At 37.8% G+C, this 25,878-nt stretch overlaps 1 protein-coding gene and 1 pseudogene across 2 annotated transcripts; one reads left to right on the top strand and one right to left on the bottom strand.

Moving 5' to 3' along the window:
• Nucleotides 1-865: 865 nt before the first annotated feature.
• On the top strand, nucleotides 866-24,024 carry LOC117982285 (uncharacterized; annotated as a pseudogene).
• LOC117982315 (mpv17-like protein 2) lies at nucleotides 6,440-9,214 on the bottom strand. 2 transcript variants are annotated; one of them, XM_069498867.1, is made up of 4 exons: nucleotides 9,068-9,214; nucleotides 8,506-8,744; nucleotides 7,515-7,753; nucleotides 6,440-6,673 (listed from the first exon to the last, which is right to left on the bottom strand). In XM_069498867.1, exons 2-4 carry the CDS (start codon nucleotides 8,729-8,731, stop codon nucleotides 6,521-6,523), a joined length of 618 nt encoding a protein of 205 aa, XP_069354968.1. In that variant the 5' UTR covers nucleotides 8,732-8,744; nucleotides 9,068-9,214; the 3' UTR covers nucleotides 6,440-6,520. The 2 variants fall into 2 exon arrangements, with proteins under 2 accessions (XP_069354968.1, XP_069354967.1); XM_069498866.1 differs by having other exon boundaries at nucleotides 9,031-9,208.
• Nucleotides 24,025-25,878: the final 1,854 nt, after the last annotated feature.

Below are 25,878 nucleotides of genomic sequence, written 5' to 3'. Positions count from 1 at the left end.
TTATCTACTATATTACTAGAGATGTGAAACCATCGAAACCACCTCTTAGTCTTCTCGCTACTATTATATCAATGTTACCCGTTTTCGCTGGACAGACCAGAGGGCGGAGGAGGACGAGGTAGTTGCAATTTTTTCCATAAATACCTACTTATCGCTATCCCATTTTGAGTAACAAACTAGAGCGAGAGATCGGACCCTCGCTTTCGCTCGGCAGTCGAAGTCACGCTTAGTTGCATAACTATTAACACCACAGATATGTCCAGATATGCAACTAGCGTGGCCCCCTCAGCCCCTCTCGCTCAAGCAGAGGTACTTACTTGTGAAATGTTATTCCGTCTATTTTACGTTCGCTTCGGCTATTGTAGTCTAGTATACTGCAACTCACCATTGCACAATAACTTGAAAAACAGAAAACAACAAAACAAATCAATTATTTCTTTAATATACTGACTCAAGTGTATTAAAGAAATAATTGATTTGTATTGTATAATAAGAGCTTAAATGCATTTAGCTATCTCGCTCTAACAGTAAGTGTCAAAATAGGGCTACTTCTAATAGTCCTTGTTCTGAGATTAACATTCTGATATCTGGCAACATCACAAAAGAAGGTTTTCTTCCAGGCCACAGAGTCAGTACCTGCTTTTTACATACGGGATTCGGGAATGAAATTGTTCCAGGCTCAAAAGGGTTAGAACCCAGAGCCGTAAAACTAGATAAAAAAGTTTTGTTCTTTTCCACTTTTTTTCTAATGTACCGTTTACGAAAATCGCTGCGAAAAGCGGAAAAACTTGTAATTTAATAATATTTAATTTGACCTTTTCTTTTGATCAGTGTTTATTTGTAAAATGTTAAGTATTTGTTACAGAATACTTTGGCGAAAGTGTTTTTTATCGGCATGAATTTGCTCAGGTATTTATTTTAAACTAATGTTTGTTTGTTAAGTTTGCCCTGTCTTTTCAAAGAAATTAATGAAGTCAATAAAAAGTTATTTTTCTTTTAGAAATGTCAGAGATAAAGTATAAAAATCAAATTCTAGCAGCAATAGACCATTTACGTTCCCGAAAATCACGACCAGATGTAAACAGAATCTGCAAGTTTATGCTAAAGTGTTATAAAGTAGCTCCAAAAGATACTAAGGCGGATCTTAAACGGTGCCTGAAGGAAAAAAGTATATTTAAAGTTGATTATAAAGATAATGTAAGCTATAGAAACGCAGCAAAGTGGCGAAAAAAATCAACACAAAATAACAGTAAGTTACCATTAAAGTTAGGTGCCATTTGATATTAAAATGAAGATTATTTTATAGCACATACCTATAATTGAGCACTTAAAATAGTGAAACCAAAATAAAACTATTTTTTCATTGTGTTGCATACATTGTGGAAAAAATTTGTTTTGTTATAGGTACAATTCAATTAAATAGGTATGTACTATGTAGGTAGTTCAGTTAAGTAAGAATTATTTTTCATTCAGTACCTATGATAAAATGTTAGCATTGAGCAAAAGAATTTAATCTCTTCTAAAGTTGTAATTTGCATAACTGGAGAATTCAACTCTCTCATTTAATCATTTTTAGAGCTCATTTATACTATTTTTTTTAATGCTTAGAAAAGATTTGAAAAAAATAGAAACATTCTTAAATATAAAATGGAATGTGGTCCACTGGGTAAGATCAAAGCTGATGACTCACAACTCCAGTGTTTAGAACCTCCTTACAATGTGTACTGCCTCTAAAAGACATGCATTGTGGCTAATTCTGTGGTACACAATTTCTAAAGTAAACCAAAATAACAGGCCTAAATCTATCCCTTTCATAATACTCCTGATGGAAAATGATAACTTTAAATTTAGACTTGCCAATTTAATATAATATTATATAATATCATATAATAATTTAGATGAGGTTGTATACATCAGAATTAGCCACATTGTGAGGTCTCTGAAGAATTAAAATTAGAACTATTTGACATTATTCATCTTTTCATTCAATGATTAGAATATGCTGCCACTTATGTTCAGCTGTTTGATATAGTTCTTGCAATTCACGAGCGCGCATACATACTCTTTACTTGTGGTTACATATACAACGTATCCACGTACGTTATATATGTAACCACACATAAATGTGCGTGTCTATTGGACCAATCAGTCGCGAGCAAGCATTCACAAACGCAGCGCACACATTTACTTTACATTACTTTATACTGATATGACTTGAAACCAAGCATGAATCGTGCACACTTGTGAAATGCAAAAACTGTAACAATAGTGATTTGTGAATATTTACAGAGATGAGTAATAATACTGAAATTGCTACAAGTGAGCGGCGAATCATAACATCTGCTATCGCAACTTTGATATACCAGGATCAAAGCTATTTAGAAAATGGAATCGCATTTGATGATCTTGTGAGAGTTGCAGCTTCACAGGCGTCCAAGTATTCTAAGAAGCAATTAGAAACTATAATCAATAAAGAATTGTCATCTGGGAGCCTAGTTAAGTTACCGAATGGAACATTGGCTCTTGGACCTGCCGATCATGATGGTGACAGCTCTGATAGTTTCAAATTTGAATATAATGATTCTAACACAAAGGTAAAATAATTTTAGTCAACTTTATTGAGAATGTTTTTATTTTATTATGCACCCATTACCATAAAAAAAAACTGTTTAACCATAATTTGATACTTAACATAATATTTATGCAGTTTAAAACAAACTAATTGTATTCTCATGTGTAATTTTTATTTTTCTCATACCTAAACCTTATTTTGCTATGACAAGAGAACTAATGAAAGAGCTTTAATTACTTTGTCTTACTCATTATCTATGTTAATTGTAATTCCAATCCATACTAATATTATAAATGCGAAAGTGTGTCTGTCTGTCTGTCTGCTAGCTTTTCACGGCTCAACCGTTCAACCGATTCTGACGAAATTTGGTACAGAGATAGCTTGCATCCCGGGGAAGGACATAGGCTACTTTTTATCCCGGAAAATTGAAAAGTTCCCACAGGATTTGTAAAAACCTAAATCCACGCGGACGAAGACGCGAGCATCATCTAGTAACTAAATGAAATATTTCAGATGACTTCATCAGCAAATTCATCATGTCGATCATCACCACAGCGCATGAGGGGAAGACCAAAGAAACGTGGCGGTGGAGCGTCTAGTAACAGTACACATAGTAGCACCACAAACAATGCCGGCGTAAGAGTTGGTGAGAGGCGTAAAATGGCAAAGAAAGTTTTTGATCCCTCTGACAACAATGTTCCAAGCAAACGTAAAAGAGGCAGACCTGTTGGCTCACTCAACAAAAGTACAATAAAGAAGAGACTCATGATAGCAGGCAAAGATAAAGAAGACATGCCATTATCTGATAGCCAGCGGTCGCTAGATGGCAGTGCAGATGAAATAGAACAAGATGAACCAACACCTCACGAAACATCTGGTGTATGTTCAGTTTGTAGAGTGCAGAAACCTAGAGGGTCAAATGATCGGCTAGTAGAGTGCCGTGATTGTAATAACAAAGCTCATTTGAGTTGTTTACAGTCTGGTTCTGGAATTTTAAAGCCTCGTCCAGATAACACATGGCAATGCCCACATTGTAAAACATGTGTAGTCTGCTGTGAAACTAATGATGCAGTAAGTTTAAAATAATATTAATTGTTTAGTTAAGATCCTTTTTTTTTTTAATTTGAATTTTTACTTCATATCTTTTGTAATTACGATTTTAAAAAACGGAACAAATCGGATGCCAATTCGTTTGCGTCGTTTCGACAGATGTTTACGTAATGAGACACACCGCCATCATCGACCGCATGACGGCTCAGATTCGGATCGGACGCAGTGCGCCTACGTCATAATAGCTATCTGCATGCCAAATTTCAGCTCGATCCGTCCAGTGGTCTGAGCTGTTGATAGATCAGTCAGTCTGTCAGCTTTTCCTTTCATATATATAGATTCGGTCCAAGAACAAACAGATAATCTCTGCTTTGGAAAACAAAATTCGGATCTAACGCGCAAACATACAAATAGTACTTCGGATTGAAAATTCTCGAATTCGGATGTGCAAAGACCCTAAGGTTCTGTTTAAAAGTAAGGCCTAAAAATTAAAATCATTTATTTCAGGGCACATTAACTGTATGCAGCATTTGCTCTGATGCTTATCATGCCCTATGCCATACCCCTAGGATACCAGAGAGGCTGAAAGCATGGGACCAATGGGAATGCAATAATTGTCTAGAATCTCGTCCTACAGTTGTAGGGTCACCTGCTATTATAACAAATAGTATAGAATACAATAGAAAACCTTCTCTGGCTATAGATCCCTTTTTAAAACCACACGAATTAGATAGGGCTGCCACTAAATTATCTGAAGAAGCTCCCATAGATCCAAGTATACCAGATATAAGTAACTGGAATGGTGACGATGTGTATGAGTATTTCACGGAGCATTTCCCTGAAGCAGCCCCGATCTTACGAGAACAGGTGAATATAAACCTACGATAGTAATTATTATTGTTGTATTATGCACACAAATTATCCTTTTCAGGGTACTGTATATCCAAAGAAAAAAGGAACTCTTATAGAATCACTTTGTTGCTTGTCTGTTTCACAGTCTCTGTCAAAACCTGTCATAGGGAATTAAAACCTATGTAGCGTACTTTCGGTCGATCTAGAACAGGTAGCACTGTCTTATGTTATAGGACAAGTAGAGGGAAAAATCTGGAAACCGTGAATTTGTGGTTAACTGGGGCATCACAGAAAAAGTGTTATTGCTTGTACGATGATATGGAACCCTTCGGTTGCGAGTCCGACTCGCAATTCCATTTGTGCTTATAACTGAAAAAAATTATTACGTTCATGCCATCATCCCGACTAATCTCGACCGGATCTATGAGCGCAGGAATGTCTATTAAGAGAGCCATGGCTAAATAGCCTGCCAGAGCTCCTTCCGCAAGAGAGTCAGTGGATTCCAAATTTATCAACCTCTTTTCCATACTTCATCTGTGCTGATGGCACAGCAGTGTTCCCAATATGAGACCTAGGGCTACACGAAAACTTTCGTTACCTATCTAATTATTTTTATTTAATTTTAGGAATTTGATGGTCAAGCTTTAAGTATGGCACGCCGAGCAGACATCGTTCGAGGTTTAGGACTGCCTCTTGGCCCTGCGTTAGCACTTTATAGAATAGTAGTGAAACTACAGACAAGAAAAGATGACTGGACTATGTGTTGGGGATGAAAAACTACAATAACATGTTAACATGTATGTTAATCAATACTTATGAAGAGAATTTTTGTGATTTTAGTTAAATACATTTTTTATTATTTATTTAATGTGTATCTTTTTATTGAAAACTAGATGATGATGATAATGATTGATTTAGGTTTTGAAAATCCCGTGGGAACTCTTTGATTTTCCGGGATAAAAAGTAGCCTGTGTCCTTCCCCGGGATGCAAGCTATCTCTGTACCAAATTTCGACAAAATCGGTTCAACAGATGGGCCGTGAAAAGCTAGCAGACAGACAGACACACTTTCGCATTTATAATAATACTAGCTTATGCCCGCGACTTCGTCCGCGTGGAGTAAACAAATTTTAAACCCCTATTTTACACCCTTAGGGTTGATCTTTAACAATGAGATTTTAACATAATATGAGCTTAATAAAATATGGCATTAAAAATGCAACCCCTATGGGGGTGAAATAGGGATTTGAAGTTTGTATGAAAGTCTGTCAGTTTTGAAGTAAGAAAAATTTAGCCCATAAGTAGAAAATTAAGGGGGAAAATTCAAATTTTAAAACTGACAGACTTTCATACAAATTTCAAACCCCTTAATTTTCTACTTAGGGGCTAAATTTTTCAAAAACCATGATACACGTTTTCTATGTTTATAACAATTTGTGTAAATACAAAATTTCACGATTCTTACTTCAAAACTAACTGACTTTCATACATACTTCAAACCCCTATTTCACCCCCTTAGGGGTTGAATTTTCAAAAATCCTTAGCGGATGCCTACGTCATAATAGCTATCTGCATGCCAAATTTCAGCCCGATCCGTCCAGTAGTTTGAGCTGTGCGTTGATAGATCAGTCAGTCAGTCACCTTTTCCTTTTATATATACAGAAAAATAGAAAAATTTCACGATCCTTACTTCAAAACTAACTGACTTTCATACAAACTTCAAACCCCTATTTCACCCCCTTAGGGGTTGAATTTTCAAAAATCCTTTCTTAGCGGATGTCTACGTCATAATAGCTATCTGCATGCCAAATTTCAGCCCGATCCGTCCAGTAGTTTGAGCTGTGCGTTGATAGATCAGTCAGTCAGTCAGTCACCTTTTCCTTTTATATATATAGATTAGTATGGATTACATTTAACGAATTTTTTCTCCTAATTTCAGAACTCAATGTGTTAAAAAAACAGGATAAAAATAATTAAATGTTTATTAAATTTAATATACACTTAACATTTAACTCATATTTTATATACATCACAGTTAGCTTAACAGTTAGCTATCATGTTTGTGCTGATCATAATGCTTAATAAATGATAAAAACACATTAAAGATCATTGTTGCAATATTAATATAAAATACCCTGTAGTGTGTTGGTAGATAATAGAAATTTAAAAACTGCACTGGTGGCCAAAATAAGCAATCACCCTGGAAAAAAAAACATTAACTAATAAATAAATCTATACAAAAAATAAAAATTATAATCCACCAATTGTGGCTAATTCCGTTGTACACAATCTCTAAACTAAACTTGCAAGTCTAAATCTATTGGTATCCCTTTCATAATGTTGCTTGCGGAAAAGGATAGCACTAGATTTAGACCTGTTAGTTTAGTTTAGTTTAGAGATTGTGTACAACAGAATCGGCCACAGTGACTCTTAACTAGGATAAAAAGAACCCTGAAGTACTACAAAGTTTAACTTGGTTAGATAAGTGACGCCAAACTTCTTGATCGTTCCGAAGTTCCACCGACCGTGTATGGGTGCCGATACAATGAACAAATGACCTTAACTTGCGGCTGGAACGAATGCGCGGGACGAGTGCGCTCTTAAGATTCCGACTTCTCGCTGATCCATGTTTAATGCTAATTGCTAATGTGATGCTACTCATCAGCATTCAAGAAGTTTGGTGGCACCTGTAGTCGAGACAGAGTGTTAGTAATAATATACACATTCACTTTACTGTGAGCTTATACAGCATTGAATTCGTTAGTCTGTTTTAGCTGGCATGTTTTAAGGTGTCAACGCACTTAAGCTGCGTTACGCGACGCGGCGCGAAAAGGCGTTGCAAATACTATATGAGTTTGTATAGAGTAAAGCGCACTTGAGCGACGCGGCGCGGCTAATGTAGTTTATAAGTTTGTATGGAGCAAGGCGCTGCTGCCGCATTGCGTCACAACGCGAGAGCGCAGCGCAAATGCGTTTGGACCTATAAGGTCGATAATTACAGAATTTATGTAAATAATATTTATATTACATTTTACACTTACCACATAAGTATATGCAAACTTTTGTTTTATCTCGTCTGTGCATTGACTTAAAGATTTTTTTTCTAAAATACCCATTCCATAGAAAAAACACAGAATAGTAGCAGGAGATGCAAACAACTGATCATAAGCTATCTTCTTTGCAACTGTTTTCAGATTTGCAAGAGGCAATAATTTATCTAAATAAACATAATAGTAGTGATGTAATGGTCCCATAACCATTCCAACTATTAACATCCTTGCTGAAAAATAAAATTACATGTTTTATTTAAAATTAGCTTATCCCCGCGACTTCATCTACGTGGATTACACAAATTTCAAACTTCCCCTTAGGGATTGAATTTTCAAAAATCCCTTCTTAGCAAACGTCTTCTTCGTAATAGCATGCCAAATTTCAGCCTGACCCGTCCAGTAGTTTGAGCTGTACGTTGATAGAGCAGTCTATCAGCTTTTCCTTTTATATATAAATATAGATACTACCTGACCCGGCGAACTTCGTGCCGCCTAACATCGACTGTTAGGCGGTACGAAGTTCGCCTAATTTTCTGTAATCCTGTAATTTTTCTCTCCATAAAAACCATCCTCGTACTTCAAGGAATATTATAAAAAAGAATTAGCAAAATCGGTTCAGCTGTTCTCGAGATTTGAGATCAGCAACACATTCAGCAATTCATTTTTATATATAGAAAAAGATAGATTAGTGCTGTTAGGAGAATTCTTTGATAACAACCCCATTTGATGCATAAACTCAGCTTTTTTTGACATACTTACCTATTTTGTTATTTGAATTTGGTATTTCTGAAAACAAAACAAAGATGACGCGCGCCTCTTACGCATTTTTATGCTAAAGTAATTATCAAGTAGACGCTGCACCTTGGCTCTGCCGGTGTTGCGCATAATCCTTTTAGATTGGAGAATCTAAAGTAAATAAGATTATTCTGTTTACTCTAAGAACGTTTTCAAAGCTGTAAAATCTTAAAATTTAAATACCTACCTGCCCGAGGCCAGTCAATGGCAGGTAATAATTTTGCATGTATTTCAATTTCCTGCTGAACCCAATCGCCAATAGCCATAAATCCTCCTGACGTTATACTGTTTGTCAGTAACAGATTTTTTTTAAATAGGAAGTTCACACCTCGGTAAAAGGTAGACTTTGTTCTTATATGGTGACCCCCAGTAACCAATGGCTGTAACTTTTTCAAAATGCTGGGACGAAACATATTAGTAAATAATCTAAAAAAGTTGTACAATGTTAGCCGGCAAGGAAAGGAATATTTTTAATTTCTTCTCCATTTAACCCAGACATTAAAAAAAATATTTTAATTACCTACTAAACTAATTTACTTTTAAGTAGGTACATACTAGTTTTATACTTAAACGTGAAAATCTCTTTTTCCAAACATATTTTTATGATTAACTTGCAAAATAATTCCTTTGTTATATTTTCAATAGAATAAAATGTTAATGTTTTTTTGCGTTATCTATCACTTCATTAAACTGAAACTGTGAACTAACTTACCAATAAAAAGGTTACGATTTTAAGACTTTGAACTTACTTATGCTTATAAACCAAAATAATATAGGTATACAAGATTATAACATTTATTATTTAAAATTTGTATACGCGCAAAATATCCTTTCATTGAAGGCTTCTCTTCGACTTTATTTATTCATCTTTTTGACATTTGACCATAGACTATACGCTTTTACTTTTGACCACCTTTTGACTGTTGTCTGTCAGTGACGGCCACAGAGACGCCTTTGACAAGTCTCCTTATTCTTAGTCTGAGGTGAAGGGTGACTCTCGGTCTCTATGGTCTCTAAGCACCTCTCTATAGTCTCTATATGAGACTCTATCATCTCTATAGTTTAATCACAGACGGCTCCGCATTACTGTGGCCCTACCGCGGTTGTTTGACAGCTACAATGTCACGATCGCAATCATTTCTGATTGGTTAATGCTCGCTCACTATTGGCCACAATGCATTGTTGCAACAAGAATCGCACAAATTCAGCCAATCAGAACAATTGAGATTGTAATAATGATTGATGCAGGTTTTAGACAATCGCCCTGCTGGTCTGGGGCACGCGTAGATAGAATAATAGGTAGATTGAAGTACTGTGTAACCGCGTATGAGATAGCGATAGCACGATGTAACGATGAATAACACGACAATTATTACCATTGTTTAGTAGTCGATATTTGTATTAGCCGATCAAGAATATTTGTATTAAACATTTTTTATGTGAAAACAAGTAAATAACTCATGAGAAATACAATTACGCCACGAATTCTCAAAGTTTGTTTCGCAACTAAAGTTGCATGCCTTGTATGTAAGTTGTATGTATTCTTGAAAAAAACCAGTTACACGATAAGGGACAAAAAATAGGTTAGCTGCGTCTCTGTTTATCACATTAGTAACTTTATCTGTGCACTCTTTTTAGTGTGAATGAGAAAGCAAACGTTCTTGTATCTACTTTTATTACTCTATCTACGGTGGCACGAGTCAAGATCACAGACGATGATATTTTGTGAACTGTGAAGATGATTGAATGAAAATTGAAGATGATGATTTGATGTTGTTTTTGGTTGATGATAAATCTTTTTTTATGAAATAAACAGTTATCTTGTTACAATTTAAAAACAATTAGAAAAATAACTTACTTTAAAATGAGCAAAATCCTATTCATGAATTAAACCTACGTGAATGAAATAATTTTAATACGTCGCTATAAAAAATTAAAATGTCTCAACAAAGTGAAAATTTGGATTTCTCTGGTTTATTTAAATTAGATGTTCTTCTTCAGCACGAAATTGTAAATCACAGTTTTTATGAAGTGGGCCTTAAGAAATTTTTATCTCTTTCAAGTGACAAGGAATTGGTGTTTCTTTATATAAATTCTCAATCGGAGCGATTCGACAATGTTTACGATTGGGATTTCGTGGATAACCCGGTGTATTGCATGTGTTTTGAGCCAAGCGGGACCTGGGTTCTAATAGTCAGTGATCAAAAAGTGCTGCTTGTGCCGTTTTTGCCAAGATTTATCCCGCAGGATACATTTGATTGCAAATGGTCCCTGTCAAGTGTTACAGTTTTGCCTCTCATTGACTTGCCCCAGCCTACATCAGTTGTGTGGTGGCTGACAAAAGAGTCTGAGAATATAATCATCATAGCCTCCAAGGTATGTACAGTTCTCAAAAAGAAATCTGTTTAATCTATGAATTATCGGTATACTTAAATTGACTGACCCATTAACATAAAGTTCAAACCGCTAGGTCTAGAAACCAGCGATTTTGCATGTAGATTTTCTCTATAATGTACCCTACCTTATAGATTCGAGTATTTCCCACCCAGCAAGAGGTGGTGAGCTCATTATTGAAAAATTATAAAGAAAAATATAGCCCTACTTTTAAAAGCAAGTGATTCCTAAAGTGTAGTCATATACTTATTTATTTCAGTCAGGAACAATAATATTTTACTCTTTGGAAACGCAGAGTGTTGTCGGTGAGACAAAAGTTTCTGAGGAAATAGTTGATTTGCAGATTTGTTTTGATGACTCTCTAGATCTACTTGCCCTTCTAGTAAGTATTATACATATAATACACAACAGCCAGTTGATTTTTATTTATTTTAGTCATTTACTTTAATTATTTTGTGTTAATTAAGTTTTATGAATTTTCACCATTCAAAATTATACTTTAAGTCTTAAACTTTTCAATTATTAGATAATGCCCATGACTGATGTTTTTAGTAACTACTTACGAGATTATTGTAAACATCCATGGGAACTTAATCCCATTGGAACTCTTTAATTTTCTGGGATAAAAAGTAGTCTAAATCTGCCTCCAAAATGCAAGCTATCCTGAATAGAAAAGATGATACCCACATTCTGTCCACAAGTATTTAGGATTTGGAAAATTCTGTGGGAACTATGATTTGAGGGCAGAAAAGTAAACTTTGTCTATCCCTGGATGCAGGCTATCTGTGTACTAAGTAAATCTTGTTAAAATTGGTTATACAATGGCCTGTGAAAGGTAGCAGACAGACAGACATACTTTTACATTTATAATATTAGTGTAGATGGTTCAAAGTTAAATACTTACTAGTTTATTACTTAAACCTAAAGAATAAGAATTAGATTTTATTCTGCTAAGTAATCTACTAAAGGTAAAGTTATTTGTATATTTTAGATATCAAAAGGTCCTACTCAGCAATGGAAATTAGTATTAGAACATAGATCATTTGGGTATAATTGGCTTCAACAAATGAGGGCTCAAACGGATAAAGAGAAGAAAGATGGTTTCATGTCCTATATTAAACAATTGTCCAAGGATAAAATCACATTCTTCACACAGAGCGGATCCAAGGGTGTGTTGGATAATTTCTACTACCCAACAAGTACTGTAAATGTTTGTTGGTTTATTAGTTTACAAATATTATGTGTGTGTTACGCAAAAATTTACTTAACCACATTAAACAATGCTTTTTGCTGCATGGAATTGGGGTAAATCCCTCTGGACGTGAGTTTTGGCCATGGCACATTACCAACCCACTGGCAATGAACCAATTTAGCATTCTAGTATAATGCCATACACTTTCCAAGTTAGTCAGCTTCCATCTTGGACTCACACTACCTAGAGAAACTGCAGTTAAGCCTAAACAAATTAAAATTTGGGTTCAATTTGACCAATTGTAATCAAATGTTGCACAGTATGTTAGTCTGAATATGTTATGCTTTTTAGGGTTCCATACTTCAAAAGGAAAAACGAAACTCTATAGGATCACTTCGTTTTCTGTCTGTCTGTCAAGAAACCTGGAGGGTACTTCACGAAAAAAAATTTAAAATGTGTTCATGAACAAATAATTATTGTTTTCAACTTTCAAAGTAAGATTACTAATTTGTGGTTACATCACGAAAAGAAAATTAAAATATGTTCATGAACAAATAATTAGTATTTTCAATTTTCAAAGTAAAATTACTAACCAAGTGGGGTATCATATGAAAGGGCTTTACCTGTACATTCAACAGATTTTTATTTATTTTATGCTAAATAGTTTTTGATTTATCATACAAAATTTCGAACAAATACTACTGTAGTGCGGAACCCTCGGTGCGCGGGTCTGATTCGCACTTGCCCGTTTTTTAAATTTAAGTCAATACAGATGGCTTGCATTTGGACTGCACAGTTGGTCAACAGTTGTGATGCAGTTATTTCAACTGCAATAAAACTGTATTGTTACTGCAATTTTTCACATGACTTGCAGTCTAACTGCACACACACACACAGCAGTTTGAGTCTGCACAGTTTCATCTCAATGTGTCCAATAATATGTTGGTGATAAACCAACACTTTTTTTAGATGAAAAACCTCAAACAGTGGAATATGTGTTGAAGCCAACCGAGTATTTGCCCAATTATCGTAAAAACTCCAACAGCTGGGCACTCTCTGCACAGTATGTCAATGGAAGGCACTTCTTGACTGCTTTTGAACTAAACGAAGGCATTGTTACTGTAAGTTACATGGATATAAAATGTACACTTGATTTTGTAATTTAGGATTACACATTTAATTGTGTAATGAGGCCGATTCTTTTATACACAATCTCTAAAGTAAACTAAATTAACAGGTCTAAACCTGCTGCTATCCTTTTCCGCAAGCAACATTAAGACAAGGATAGCAATACCCTGATAGATTGTGTACAAGAGAATCAGCCCCATTGACTATTTATTTATGGCTAACTTTCTCCAGTGACTTTTAAGATTGAGTGAGTGAGGGATTTAGGTTTTAAGATTATTTTGGAATTTCAATAGACAGAACCTATAGATTTGATCTCAAACTTGCTAGCTTGCTAACTAGCTGTGTCCGAAAAGCTCGGAGCTATATGCATTTTAAGTAATTAAATATCACTTGCTTTAATGGTGAAGGAAAACGTAGTAAGGAAATGCCTGAGAGTTGTCTATAATGTTCTCAAAGGAAAGTCTGCCAATCCGCACTTGGTAAACTGTGCCAAAACCCTTCTCACTCTGAGGGGAGGGCCGTGCTCTGGAGTGAGCCGGCGATGGGTTGATCGTGATGATGTAGAGATATGTTATTTAATTTTTTGTTTTTAAGCTTGAAAGCCCTGCAGAGGTGACACCTACAAGAACTCTGCGACCGCAAATTAAGAAAGATGGCCTGTATACACAGGGTCTATGGTCACAGAGATTGGTCTATTTATTACGAAATAATGAGTTGGAAATACACAGTGTTCAGTTCTCACAGTGTCAGGTAAATATATAGTGAAACTAATCTCCAGTTTGCTGAAACTAGGGTTCGTGGGGGGGGGGGGGGGGGGGGGTTGTAAGGGAACTTGGGGTAAAATCTGAAAGTTCTGTGCCTCAAAAGAAAAAATGGAATCTTATACTTTGTTGTCTGACCATATGTCGTGTCTGTCAAAAAAACCTATATATGGTACATCTCATTGACCTAGAATCATGAAAATTGGCACGTAGGTAGATCTTATAGCACAAGTCAAGGAAAAAATCCAAAAACCGTGTATTTGTGGTTACATCACAAAAAATAATTAAAATGTGTTCATGAAAAATAAATTTAATCACATTAACTTGCAGTGTTCTACATATAGTACGCGGCAGAAAATATTGTACACCGACCTTTAGAAAGAGATAGCGGTTTTGTAGAGCGTTGTCTCTGTCGTTGAGACCGACAAAACGTCACATAGGTATCGGTGACAGAGACAACGCTCTACAAAGCCGAAACCTTATTTTAAAGATCCACGTAGGTACAATACTTCTTGCCGACTACTTTAAAATCCTTCCTTTGGGAGTCCAACTCGCACTTAACCGGTTTTTTTTCTAGAATGAGACTTTAGTGGGAACAAAGAGGGACTTCTCGGAACTGTGGTCTGCGGAGTTAATAGGTGACGTTCAAAGAGCGTACCTCATGTCGGCGAAAGTGCCGCCTTCAGCGGGTGGAGGATGGAAGGAGCCCACGTTCATGTGCGACTTGCAGCTACCACGGTTCATACTCGAGCCCTGCCTAATTGTCACCTCTCGCGGCGCTTATGTGTTAAATACTGTGTAAGTTTCATATCATACTTAAACGAAAATTAAATGAAAATTATTAATGGGCTCGTATACTTAAATAAATAATGACTGGGCGACTAATATTGTACTAGGATGACTTTCATAGTATTTTACCAACTATTTGCTGCGATATAAGAAAAAACTTTTTGTTTCATATTCTATGGAATATCTTTATTAATAGCCATAATATATTAATTAATAAATAAATAAATCGTGGCAATAATGGTTTATTAATAAATACATAATAAAAATAAATCTGAGCACCATGACTCCACACTATCTTGTCTGTCCTACCCCTGAAGTGTTACTGCAAAGATTAAGGATATTATATTAGATACAGAGGTTCGGCGAAGCCGTCTTGTCAGAGCAGCCGTGTGGTAAGTGCGGGATGAGGGAGCGACCCGAACTGGCCTACGTAGTTAGGGCCCTATGTTAAAGGGCCGGGCCGTCGTAGTCGTCATTTACCACGAGATCAAAGGCGTTGGACTACTTTGTCTCTCTTTATACTGTGGTTATAGTAAGGCGTGAAACCGGAAACTCGCGAAGGAGCTTCTGAATAAAGAGAGCCCCTGAATAAAGCGAGCCCGCAATCTCTGTAGCGAAACGTAGTCTCTTACAGTTTTTTTTTCTTTTGTCGTTGTGTTGTGTAATCTGCTGATTAAACCTTTATTTATTTATTTAATTAACAATGTATTCTGCTGCGCGATTGCGGTAGAATCACAATGTCATGATCGCAATCACCTCTGATTGGTTGACGCTCGCTCTCTATTGGCTACAATGTATTGTTGTACGAACTACCTAATAAAGTAAATAATCAATAAGTGCTAAAGAAGTAAACGAAATAAAGTCACGCCAAATAACTAATAGTGCTCGAGAGAAATAAATGTTTTACTAAACGGGCTATGTATGTCTATCATTTCGTTGAGGAACCTGGCTACGATTTTACACAAGAATACCATAAATTCAGCCAATCTCAACAATTGCGATTGTAGTGATGATTGATGCCGGTTTTACGAAATCGACCTGCAGGTGCGAGCCCTGCGAGTGGCTGGTGAGCCTGATCATGCGCGGCGGCGCGGGCGCGGAGCTGTCGGCGGCGGCGCTGGGCGCGCCCGTGCCCGTGCTGCTGCGCGCCTCCGCCGACATGCTCATGTCGCGAGGCAAGATCGCCGCCGCGCAGTACCTCTACTCCTTGTCACAGGTGAACCCTTCACAATCACGATCACACTAACGGCGGTTACGCACTCATCCGATCCGAGTCCGTGAAAATACGTTCCTTTTTGTTTTGTATGGGAGCTTATGACAAATGTCGTTGATAATCGCTGGTATTCTCACGGATGACAGATAGAACTCGGATAACGGAAGTGCGATAAATCGGTATGGTGTAAACTGCAACATACAGGTTTATCTGTTTTAGCGGATTATAGCAAATTAAGCTTTTGGTTACTTGTATATCATGAACTTCCGCAAAGTAACGCGTGCTTTTATACAAGTGCCCTCTGTGTTGTCGTAGAGTCAGCCGGACGGCTGGGTGGCGCGCCTGGGCGTGTTCGGGCGCCTGCACGAGCTGTCCATGTACAAGCAAGTGGGCAACACCGGCAGCCTCGGCAACGCCGCCATTACGGCCAAGTTGCTGGCCTTGTTGTTGAAAATAGGCACTAATAGCGAGGAAAACTTTGATATGTAAGCATTATACAGTACACGGCCGAAAGTATTGTACATCGATCTTTAGAAGGAGATATCAAATTTGTAGAGCACTGTCTCTGTCGTTGAGGCAAACAAAACGTCATATATGTAGGTATGAGTGATAGAGACAACGCTCTACAAAGCCGAAATGTCATTCTAAAGGCCAATGTACATTACTTTCGGCCGCATACTGTACATAGTATTGACAAGGAACTGTAAAAGTGGTGGCGATCATAATGGATCGGAGACGTTCGAAGTGATATGGGGTATCCGAGAACCTGCATTGCCGCAAAGAAGAAGAAGCATTATTTACAAAATTGTTTTGTAAATAATGCTTTTTTGCTGTAAATTATATCCATACTAATATTATAAAAAGCGAAAGTGTGTCTATCTATTTCTCGGCCCATCCGCTTAACCGATTTTGACGAAATTTGGTACAGAGATGACTTGCATCTCGGAGATGGATATAGGCAATTTTTATCACAGAAAATTAAATATTTTCTACAGGATTTAAAAAACTTAGTCCACGCGGACGAAGTCGCGGACATCATCTAGTAGCCAATATTTGGTATGAGTTTTAATCTAACTAACCTGACACCAATTAATTATGTAATTATGCGATCACTAGCCATAAATTTGCTACACTGTGTTTGATTGTTGGTTTTTCCTTCAATCACGCCGCAACGGAGCAACAGATCGACGTGACTTTTTGCTTGGATATAGTTCCTGGAGAGTGCCATAGCTTTTTACGTACCTAAGTACCTACGTACGAAAATCAAAGAATAGCAATTGTAATAAGAATGGCTCCGACATACATCTTAGGCACTCTTATTATAATTTTCTTGATCTTAATATGTAAAAGGAAAAGATGACTGACTGACTGATCTATCAAAGCACAACTTAAACTACTGGACGGATCAGGCTGAGATTTGGCATGCAGATAGCTATTTATAACATTGCTTTCGTTATAAGAGCTACCGGCTAAGAAAGGATTTTTAAAAATTTAACCTTGAAATAGGGGTTTGTAATTTGTGTAGTCCACGCGACGTTGTGATAAATTTCTTCTAAAATATGTTTTTTTTGCCTTCAGTACCCTTATTATAAATGCGAAAGTGTGTTTGTTTGTTGGTTTGTTGGTTTATCCTTCAATCACGTCGCAACAGAGCAACGGATTGACGTGATTTTTTGCATAAGTATAGTTCAAAGACCTGGAGAGTGACATAAGCTACTTTTTATCCCGGAAAATCAAAGAGTTCCCACGGGATTTTTAAAAACCTTATTCCACGCTGACGAAGTCGCGGGCATCAGCTAGTTATCTATAAATCTTTTCAGGGATGTCAAATTCACAACATTAAATCCCTTGGAGCTGCAAGAGCTGAGCTCCATAGCAGCTGCAATAGGCCTGTGGGAGTTGATTCCGGTATTTAGCATCCACAGAGGGCACCCCAGTTTGCTGTTAAATGCCATAAAATTCAGAAACGATATTTGCAGAGGTGCCATAGTTTGCCTACTGAAACAGAAATGTCTGGTACCCATATTGTTGGAGGAAAACGGACAGTGGTTGTTTGATTTCATCACTGAGAAATGTAACAAGTTTGACACAATAATATTAAAGGTAAGACAAGGCCTAGCACCAAAGTTTGATAGCTATAGAGCGACGATCGCAATCACCTTTGATTAGCTGATACTTTCTCGCTATCAGATATGATGGACTGTTGCAGCTAGAATAACGTTAATTCAGCCAATCAAATAAACTAAAATGAGAGTTCCAAATATTGATATCTCTTTCATAATTCTGCCTGTGGAAAAGGATAGCATTAGATTTAAACTTGTCAATTTGTTTACATATTGTGTACAATAGAATATTAAATAAGATAAAATAAAATATTACATAATTTTTAAGATAAATGAAGAATGATTTATGTATTTACATTAGTTGTGGTTTCAGAGACTATGTTTGTGGTTAAATCCGCTACAAGATCAACTGAGACCCATATTGCGTGACTTGAAACAAGGAATTACTTCCATTTATGTAAGTTATTAATGAAATATATGAACAATGTAAAAAGAGTTATGATGCACTAGATGATGCCCGTGACGTCGTCCGCGTGGATTTAGGTTTTTGAAAATTCCGGGATTTTCCGGGGACACAAACTATCTCTGTACCAAATTTCGTCAAAATTAGTTGAATGGATGGGCCCTAAAAGGCTTGCAGACAGACAGCTACTTCCACATTTTTTATTTTAGCTTTAATAAATAAATGTTAAATTTAAGGTTGAATGCTTCTTGTGAGATTACTGTCCATGAGCATACTCCTTTGTGTGTATTTAATATACAAATTCCTCACTTCTCTGTTGAAAAGGCAGTCTTTTGCGCGTGTATATTTTAAGGCCATTTACACTTTACAGGCCACAAGAATGCTCCAACTGATATCAACATTCATGCACGTGGCATGCGTCATAGAGTCTCGCAACCCCTGTCTAGACATCCACACAGACATAACCCAAGAGCCGGAAACGTGGAAGAATCAGTTCACACCCAGAAGGTCTGTGTCTTGTGGTCTGGGCCACTGGGCCGTCGCTGATGATGGAAACGCGAAGATAATGGTGGCGAATACGCCCGTCAACACGGAGTTGATTGGAATGGTCGTGGATGTGGCGTGTGGGAGACACCATACGCTTTTGTTGACGGAAAATGGAGTAAGTTTTTATTACCTCACTTAGGCACAATGCCTACCGACTGAACAGAGTGGCGCCGAGGTGCGGCTTCTTTTTGTAGTGCCATAAACTTGGATGGTTGATTTTGTTAAAATTTAATAGAATTATCTATCCAAGTTTAAGAATCGAATGCAATTTTACAACATCTAATTATTAGATGATGATATATTCATAGTTCGTACAACCGATAGACGTTGGGGTCCTAAGGTGCTGGAATGGTGACCTCGCACCGGAAGACGCAGCGTTGGAAGACCCCCCACTAGGTGAACGGACGACATCAGACGAGTCGCAGGGAGCCGCTGGATCCAGGCGGCGCAAGACCGTGGCGTGTGGAAGTCCCTACAAGAGACCTATGTCCAGCAGTGGACGTCTATTGGTTGATGATGATGATATTCATAATGTCCAAACTTACCTTTTTAACAGATATACGCCGCCGGGGATAACACATTTGGGCAGCTAGGTGTGGGTAGCAGCTGGCCCGGAGCTATAGGGGACTCGGCAAGTCCCTCTGGCGCGTTGTTGCACGTGGAGTTCGCGTGGACCGCGCCGCTCGCGGTGGTGGCGGCCGGACATTACCACTCCGCTGCTGTGGATGTCGGCGGGAGGCTTTATACTTGGGGGTGAGTGACTACATGGGGAGGAACAAAATATTTGAGAGATACATAAGTTTAGGGGTGAATAACGAGAACTTATGAAGGGTGGGCGGGAGGCAAAATCGACAATCTGGGGCTGAATAATTATTTTATTTTATTTTATTTATTTTGTAGAGACAAACAGTTACAAACATTATACAATTATGAGGGGAATGGTTACTGTGTGAGTAACAATATGGGGAGGAAAAAAAACACGTTCTACTTACCAAAAAACACCAAGAAACCGTGGAAGTTGGCATCCTAATGTGGTTGTGTCTGATACTAACCACTCAAGTGTATAATGCCCTTCCGGCGTCCATGTTTCCTGCCACGTGTAACCTAAAAATTGTTATCTTCCAGGATAACAATTTTACAACAGTACTTTTGTCTGCAGTTGGGGAGTGCACGGCCAGTTGTGTTTGGGCAACATCAGTGACCAGTATACACCGCAGTTGGTTACCAAGCTCCAAGGGCGGAAGGTGAGTAAGAAAAGTATTCCTATTTCTTTAAAAATAGAAATCATTCCCCATTAATTCACCACAAATTAATTGTAATCTGTTGGCTGACAAATGGTGAACACGACATTCCCTCGTAGGAAACCTAGATACGATTATGAAAAAAATTAGTCCAAAGTGTCGGCTACATTTTTTTTTAATTTACTAGGACTTGAACTTTTAGGTACTAAACGTCGGTTGTGGCGCTTGCCACACGGTGGTGCTGATGAAGAACGGCGAGGTGTGGGCGAGCGGCGCGGGCGTGTTCGGGCAGCTGGGCGGCGGCGCGCGCGACAAAAGCGCCGTGCCGCTGCGCGTGCGCCTCGCAGATCCCGTCGACACCATCGCCGTGGGCTACTTCCATAATGTAAGCTTGTGCTGATGATGGACGGAGATTGGAGATTGAACTGACATTCCTTGTTTTTTCCCGTGTAATCCTCATTTATAATTTGGGATAGTAATTAGCTTACGGCCTGTATCGCAGTTGGCACTGACGAGCAAAGGCCAGCTGTGGTGCTGGGGCGCGAGTCCGCAGCAGGTGCGCGCGACGCACGCGCGGCGCTCGGCCAGCCCCGGCGCCGCGCACGCGCCGCCCGCCGCCACGCTCGCGCCCGACCCGCATCTCTTGCCGCAGCTGGTGGACACGACCAACGTCGCGGGGAACATTGTGCAGGTACACTATACTCTCTCAGGGGAACAATGTGGCTAATTCCATTGTACACAATCTCTAAACTAAACTAAAATGACACGCCTAAATCTATTGCTATCCCTTTCATAATGCTGCTCGCGGAAAAGGATGGCATTAGATTTTGACCTGTTAATTAAGTTTAGTTGTGTTGTGTTAGTAGGTTTAGATTGTGTTCAAGAGAATCGGCCCCATTGTACATATACCGTTAACTTTCTCACGGGGAACGTTGTACACGTAGGTATTGTTTATACTCTCAGGAGAACACTGTGCCTACCCAACACAATCTAGGACTAATAAATACCTAATATTTTTTTTCGTTCGATTATTATCATCAATTATCCCATTCGTAATGGTTTCCATCTCGGTTAATACAGAGAATGAGTAGACATTATTAATATGAATATCTAATGATGAAGCAGGTTGGTGGTCAGTTGCAGGGTGTCAGGTTTCTCAATATGTATTATACATTCCAGGTGTGATTTACATTTTTAACTTTTTAAACTATTTTTCTTACAGTTGGCAGCAGGTTGGCACCATTCGTGTATAGTAAATAACGTTGGCACGATATACTCATGGGGTCTTAACTTTGATGGTCAACTTGGTAAGTTTTAAGTATTTTATTGGCTTTAGATGGCTCCTGAGTTGTCCTAGGTTCGACTGTACCTGTCTATATTTTATTTTAAAAGGAAGTATCTTTAAAAATAGAGAGTGGAATACGATTCGGGGGTCAGAGCTTTGATCCCGGGCATGCACCTTTTCGAAGTTATGTGCTTTTTAAACAATAAAATATCACTTGCACTTTTGAGTGAAGGTAAATATTTGTGGAAAACCCCCCTATTTAAGTATGTATAGATAGTGTATAAATTTCGAGAAAGGATTTGCCATATTTGCTCTTCATTTAGTCTTGAATCTAAGAGTAAATCGTACTTTTGACATGACAGTTGACACAAGTTGCTCTAGCAAATGATGCAGAGTCCTTTCTCAAAATTTATCCGTTATATTTTAGGCAGTGGAGATCGCAAACAAGTACAAATACCGACGGAGGTGAAGATCCGTACCGACACGCAGCCCGACGGTGTCAGGCCCAACAAGTCGCCCGACAAGGAGAACCCTGACACCACGTCTAAGGCGCTTGTCGCGTGCGGCGGAGACTTCACTATATTCATAGATGACGACGGACGGGTGTATGCTACTGGGAATATGCATTTGCAAGTAAGACGTATTTTTTTAGTTTCAAATAATAATGCGTTGTGGCTAATTCTGCTATACGCCATCTCTAAACTAAACTTAATTGACAGATTTAAATCTAGTGCTACTTGTTTCGCAGGGATCATAATGAACGGGACGGCAATACATTTAGGCCTGCCACTTTAGTTTAGTTTACAGATTGTGTACAACAAAATTACCACATAAGTCAGTAAGTCATTATTTAATTCACTTTTAGCCAATCTTAGGGTAAATTCCTTAGGGCTATTAAACCTTTGGCTTCGGCCAAAGGTAGTGGCGATGCCCAGAAATCGACCTTCGGTCAGACACAGTCTGAGTTGTGTCAATTCTATTGAGTAGTTGCTTTTTAGTTTTCGCACTTCATCTTGTATTGATAACACGTTAACCGTTACAGATTTCGTTTCATATTAATTATTATTGTTCTATATAGGGTAATAGCGAAAAAGAGAAACCGAATAACCGCGTAATAATGATGAAGACAACAAAACGAGTTATTAAAATCCCGGCCAGTCGGAGCAACAACAAATTCCTATTCCAAGCGGTCGATTGGATCGACATCATGTTCCCATTCGACATCGATGGCATCGAACGGAAGCCGATCGAACCGCGGTTGAACCCACTGACCTCCCTCGCTGATTTCAAAAACAAGTCCTGGGCCGACGATGTCATTCTACTTCTCAAACCCTGGATCAACGAGGAGATTCTCTTCCACAATCCAAACATGGCCGCCAAGTTGGCTTACCAAAGAAAAATGTACGCGGATTGCCTGAGATTTATGCTCGATAACTTGAAGCGTGGAGTTCAAGAGGATCAGTTCTATGTGACCCATCACGCCGATCTCGACGACGCCAACGTGTCACGAAAGAAAGACGAGCTGAAGATAATCATAACCAATGTTATGTCTAAACGTATCAAAGACATATCCATGACGATTCTGAACGACGAAGCGTATTCACTGATCGAGCCGAGCGTGTTCCAATCCTTGCCGTGTTGTTGCGACGAACTTAAGTATACGACGAAACGAATCATCCTCCAGTCTGTATCAAATATTACAGAAACCAATTTATCTGTAAAAGCAGCGCAGACTATAGACAAATGCATTAGTATTTTTCCAGTCGATAGCGCGCTGTGGGAATCCTGTTTCCGTTTTGCGAAAGATTTTTATTTGGAAAACAATTTGGTCCTTGAGGATTTGGAAGCGGTCTTGCGTAAATATATGGAGACTAACGCGAATACAATGGCGGCGGCGATCATGTATTCAAATGATTGTGCTCAGTACAGCGAAATATTGTCACCTAAGTTCTATCTGAATATGTGTAGCGAAATATTAGATACTTGGGGTTGAATTTCTAGTGAAATTCAATAGTGGAACCTTTTCTCTTTTTAACATTTGCCCAAAGTATAATGTGGGACTTAATAAAAATAAAATGGGTGAAAGAACACGAACATAAGACAGTGTCAAAAAATGGCAGCGAATGTGAAACTGAGGCCTTGACGCTTCTTCCCATTTGCGAAGAATTATGAGATTGTTTGATCTCAACGTTAAGAAGCGTTTCGAGGCTATACTTTGTAATATTTTCCCACAATATAAATTACTTATGTTTTGAATGAACGATTAATGCTCTTGGCAATTTATGTTTTGCCCATTTTAATAACATGTCACGTACGAAAATAGCCATTTCGATAGAATTAATGATGAACATTTTTACTATACGTCTTTATAGTACATACACATTCGTTAAATGCGCTAAGTAATTTGTGGCTATAGTGGTTCACTTAACAAATACTCTATCTTTTAAGGACCTTCGAGTCAAAGACAGTAAGCTTATTATGATAGGTGTGTTCAAAGTATTAGTTTTCACCTACATTTGTTTCAACTTTACCGTCAATTAATGTAAATTCTTTTCAGTATTTTCATGCAGATAGGCGTTAGTAAACTTAATAATATGGGTAGATTGTTCTTTTAAAAGTTATAAAGTATATATTATACTATATATAGCTCAATTACCACTCACTCACTGATTGACATAATTGTTCTCCTAGAAAGAGATAGAAAATGATATAATAATGTATGGGAGATATGTTCAGAAGTGGGATTCGACTAGGGAAAAATTATGACATTTCAGAAAAACAAGATGGCGGCCGACCTGACTTTTGTAACTTTTTTGTTTTCCAACCGATTTTGTTACAACTTGCAACAATTGAAGATATTAGTAAACGGTTTTTAGAAAAAGTGAAAAAAATTTGAAAAACAAGATGGCGGCCGAGATTTTCAAAAAATTTCCTCCTGTAAAATTTTGTATGAAACTTTTTTTTTTCACTTATGGTTTCATATAGAAGACAAAGATTTCTTTAGGGCAACATATGGACGGAGCTGATGATTGAGGATTTCGGAGACGGGTGAAGGGCACGCTCAAGGTATTGAAGATAGGTGGGAGGTGCTCGACCAAATGTCATTCGAAACCTCGTCCAATTGCCAAAAATTTGAAAAAAAATTTAAAATTCCGAAAAAAAGATGGCCGCCATACAAATTTCATCGGCGTCCATCTCGGAGGGTACGAAAGATGGAAGAATGGTTTCTTGGCAAGAGATAATCAGGGTCCGAAGGTCTACTCGATGGATTGAAAAAAAATTCAAAATGGCGGAATTTATTTTTTCATACAAAAATTTTTATTATTCAAAATGGCCATTATAGACCTCGAGAGCTGCTTTAGCAGCTCGAGCAGCGAGCAAAATACTAGTTATATGTATATACCTATAATATTATGGTAATTATAACTTTATTAAAAAATCTATCTTTGTGCGTGATGAGTACCATGACACTATTTCTATAGATATAGTTTAAACTTTAAACAAATATTATGGGTTATGACAACTATTTAGGAGCTCTGCCCAAGTCCGACAATCAGTGACCGATTTTTGTCGGCATAAAATGAAACATACAGATTTCAACAAACGCACACGTCCTACAAAAAGTCAGTCAAAAAATGTACGATAAAACTGCGCGTGATTATCTGACCTACAAAAAGTGGGTGGAGCGACTTAATATTTGTGTTGTCATAACCCATATTGTTTTCTGTTATAGTTTTGTGGCTAATGCTTGTGTTGTTGTTCAAGTCGTATCGGTATAGTAAGGTGCGCTAAATACATGCGTTTGCGAGCGCTTGCTCGCGACTGATTGGTCGGACATGCACGCACACTTACGCAATGCCCATGTAAATGACGTAACCACAAGTAAAGTTCACTCTTCTTCGTTTATTGCACATTTAATCGTAATTACTTATAATATATTGTATGGTAATTTAATTAATTTACGTGTTTACTAGTAATTGTACTCTTAGTTGTTTTGTTACAATAGGTAGTAACGTTTTATATACTTACTGTTATTTTACTAATGTTATGTTAAACTAGTCAATGCTGTTAGATGATTTTTGTTAGCGATTAGTGTATCTTAGATAAGCCTTATTGCCGTCCGGAGATGATATAGCTGCATATTATATTTTCAATTGTTTTTAACGTTTGCTAAATATAATCTATTTTTGTTATTTTATTTTTTATCTTTGAAAAGGCTGCCTGTCCACTGGTGCGGAGCTAGGTAGCGGGAAGGAGCGAGAAAGTGATGCGGAGCGGAGTTTTAGTTTAAAAAAATTAAGCTACTGGCGGCGAGCAATTGGAACGCAAAATATCCGCTCCCCGCTCCGCATACATTTTAAATGTACGATTTTTTAAACTAGTCCGCAAACCCTTGTCCACTGAAGCGGAGCGGGAGTTTTATGCAATTCCATTGGTTAATATTTGCACAACTCCGCTCCGCTCCTCTATTCTCCGCAGTGGTCA

Source organism: Maniola hyperantus, chromosome 5 (assembly GCF_902806685.2).
Source record: "Maniola hyperantus chromosome 5, iAphHyp1.2, whole genome shotgun sequence".
Taxonomy (NCBI): Eukaryota; Metazoa; Arthropoda; class Insecta; order Lepidoptera; family Nymphalidae; genus Maniola; species Maniola hyperantus.
This window is presented reverse-complemented; position numbering and strand designations above follow the sequence as displayed.

Bases quoted from the DNA above. Each gene is read 5' to 3' on its own strand.
- LOC117982315 (XM_069498867.1), bottom strand. From the start codon at position 8,731: ATGTTTCGTCCCAGCATTTTGAAAAAGTTACAGCCATTGGTTACTGGG. The intron at 7,754-8,505 runs GTAGGTATTTAA...TTTATTTTTCAG, and splicing joins CATTGACTGGCCTCGGGCAG to CAAGGATGTTAATAGTTGGA. The intron at 6,674-7,514 runs GTAAGTGTAAAA...TTTTTTTTCCAG, and splicing joins AGTTTGCATATACTTATGTG to GGTGATTGCTTATTTTGGCC.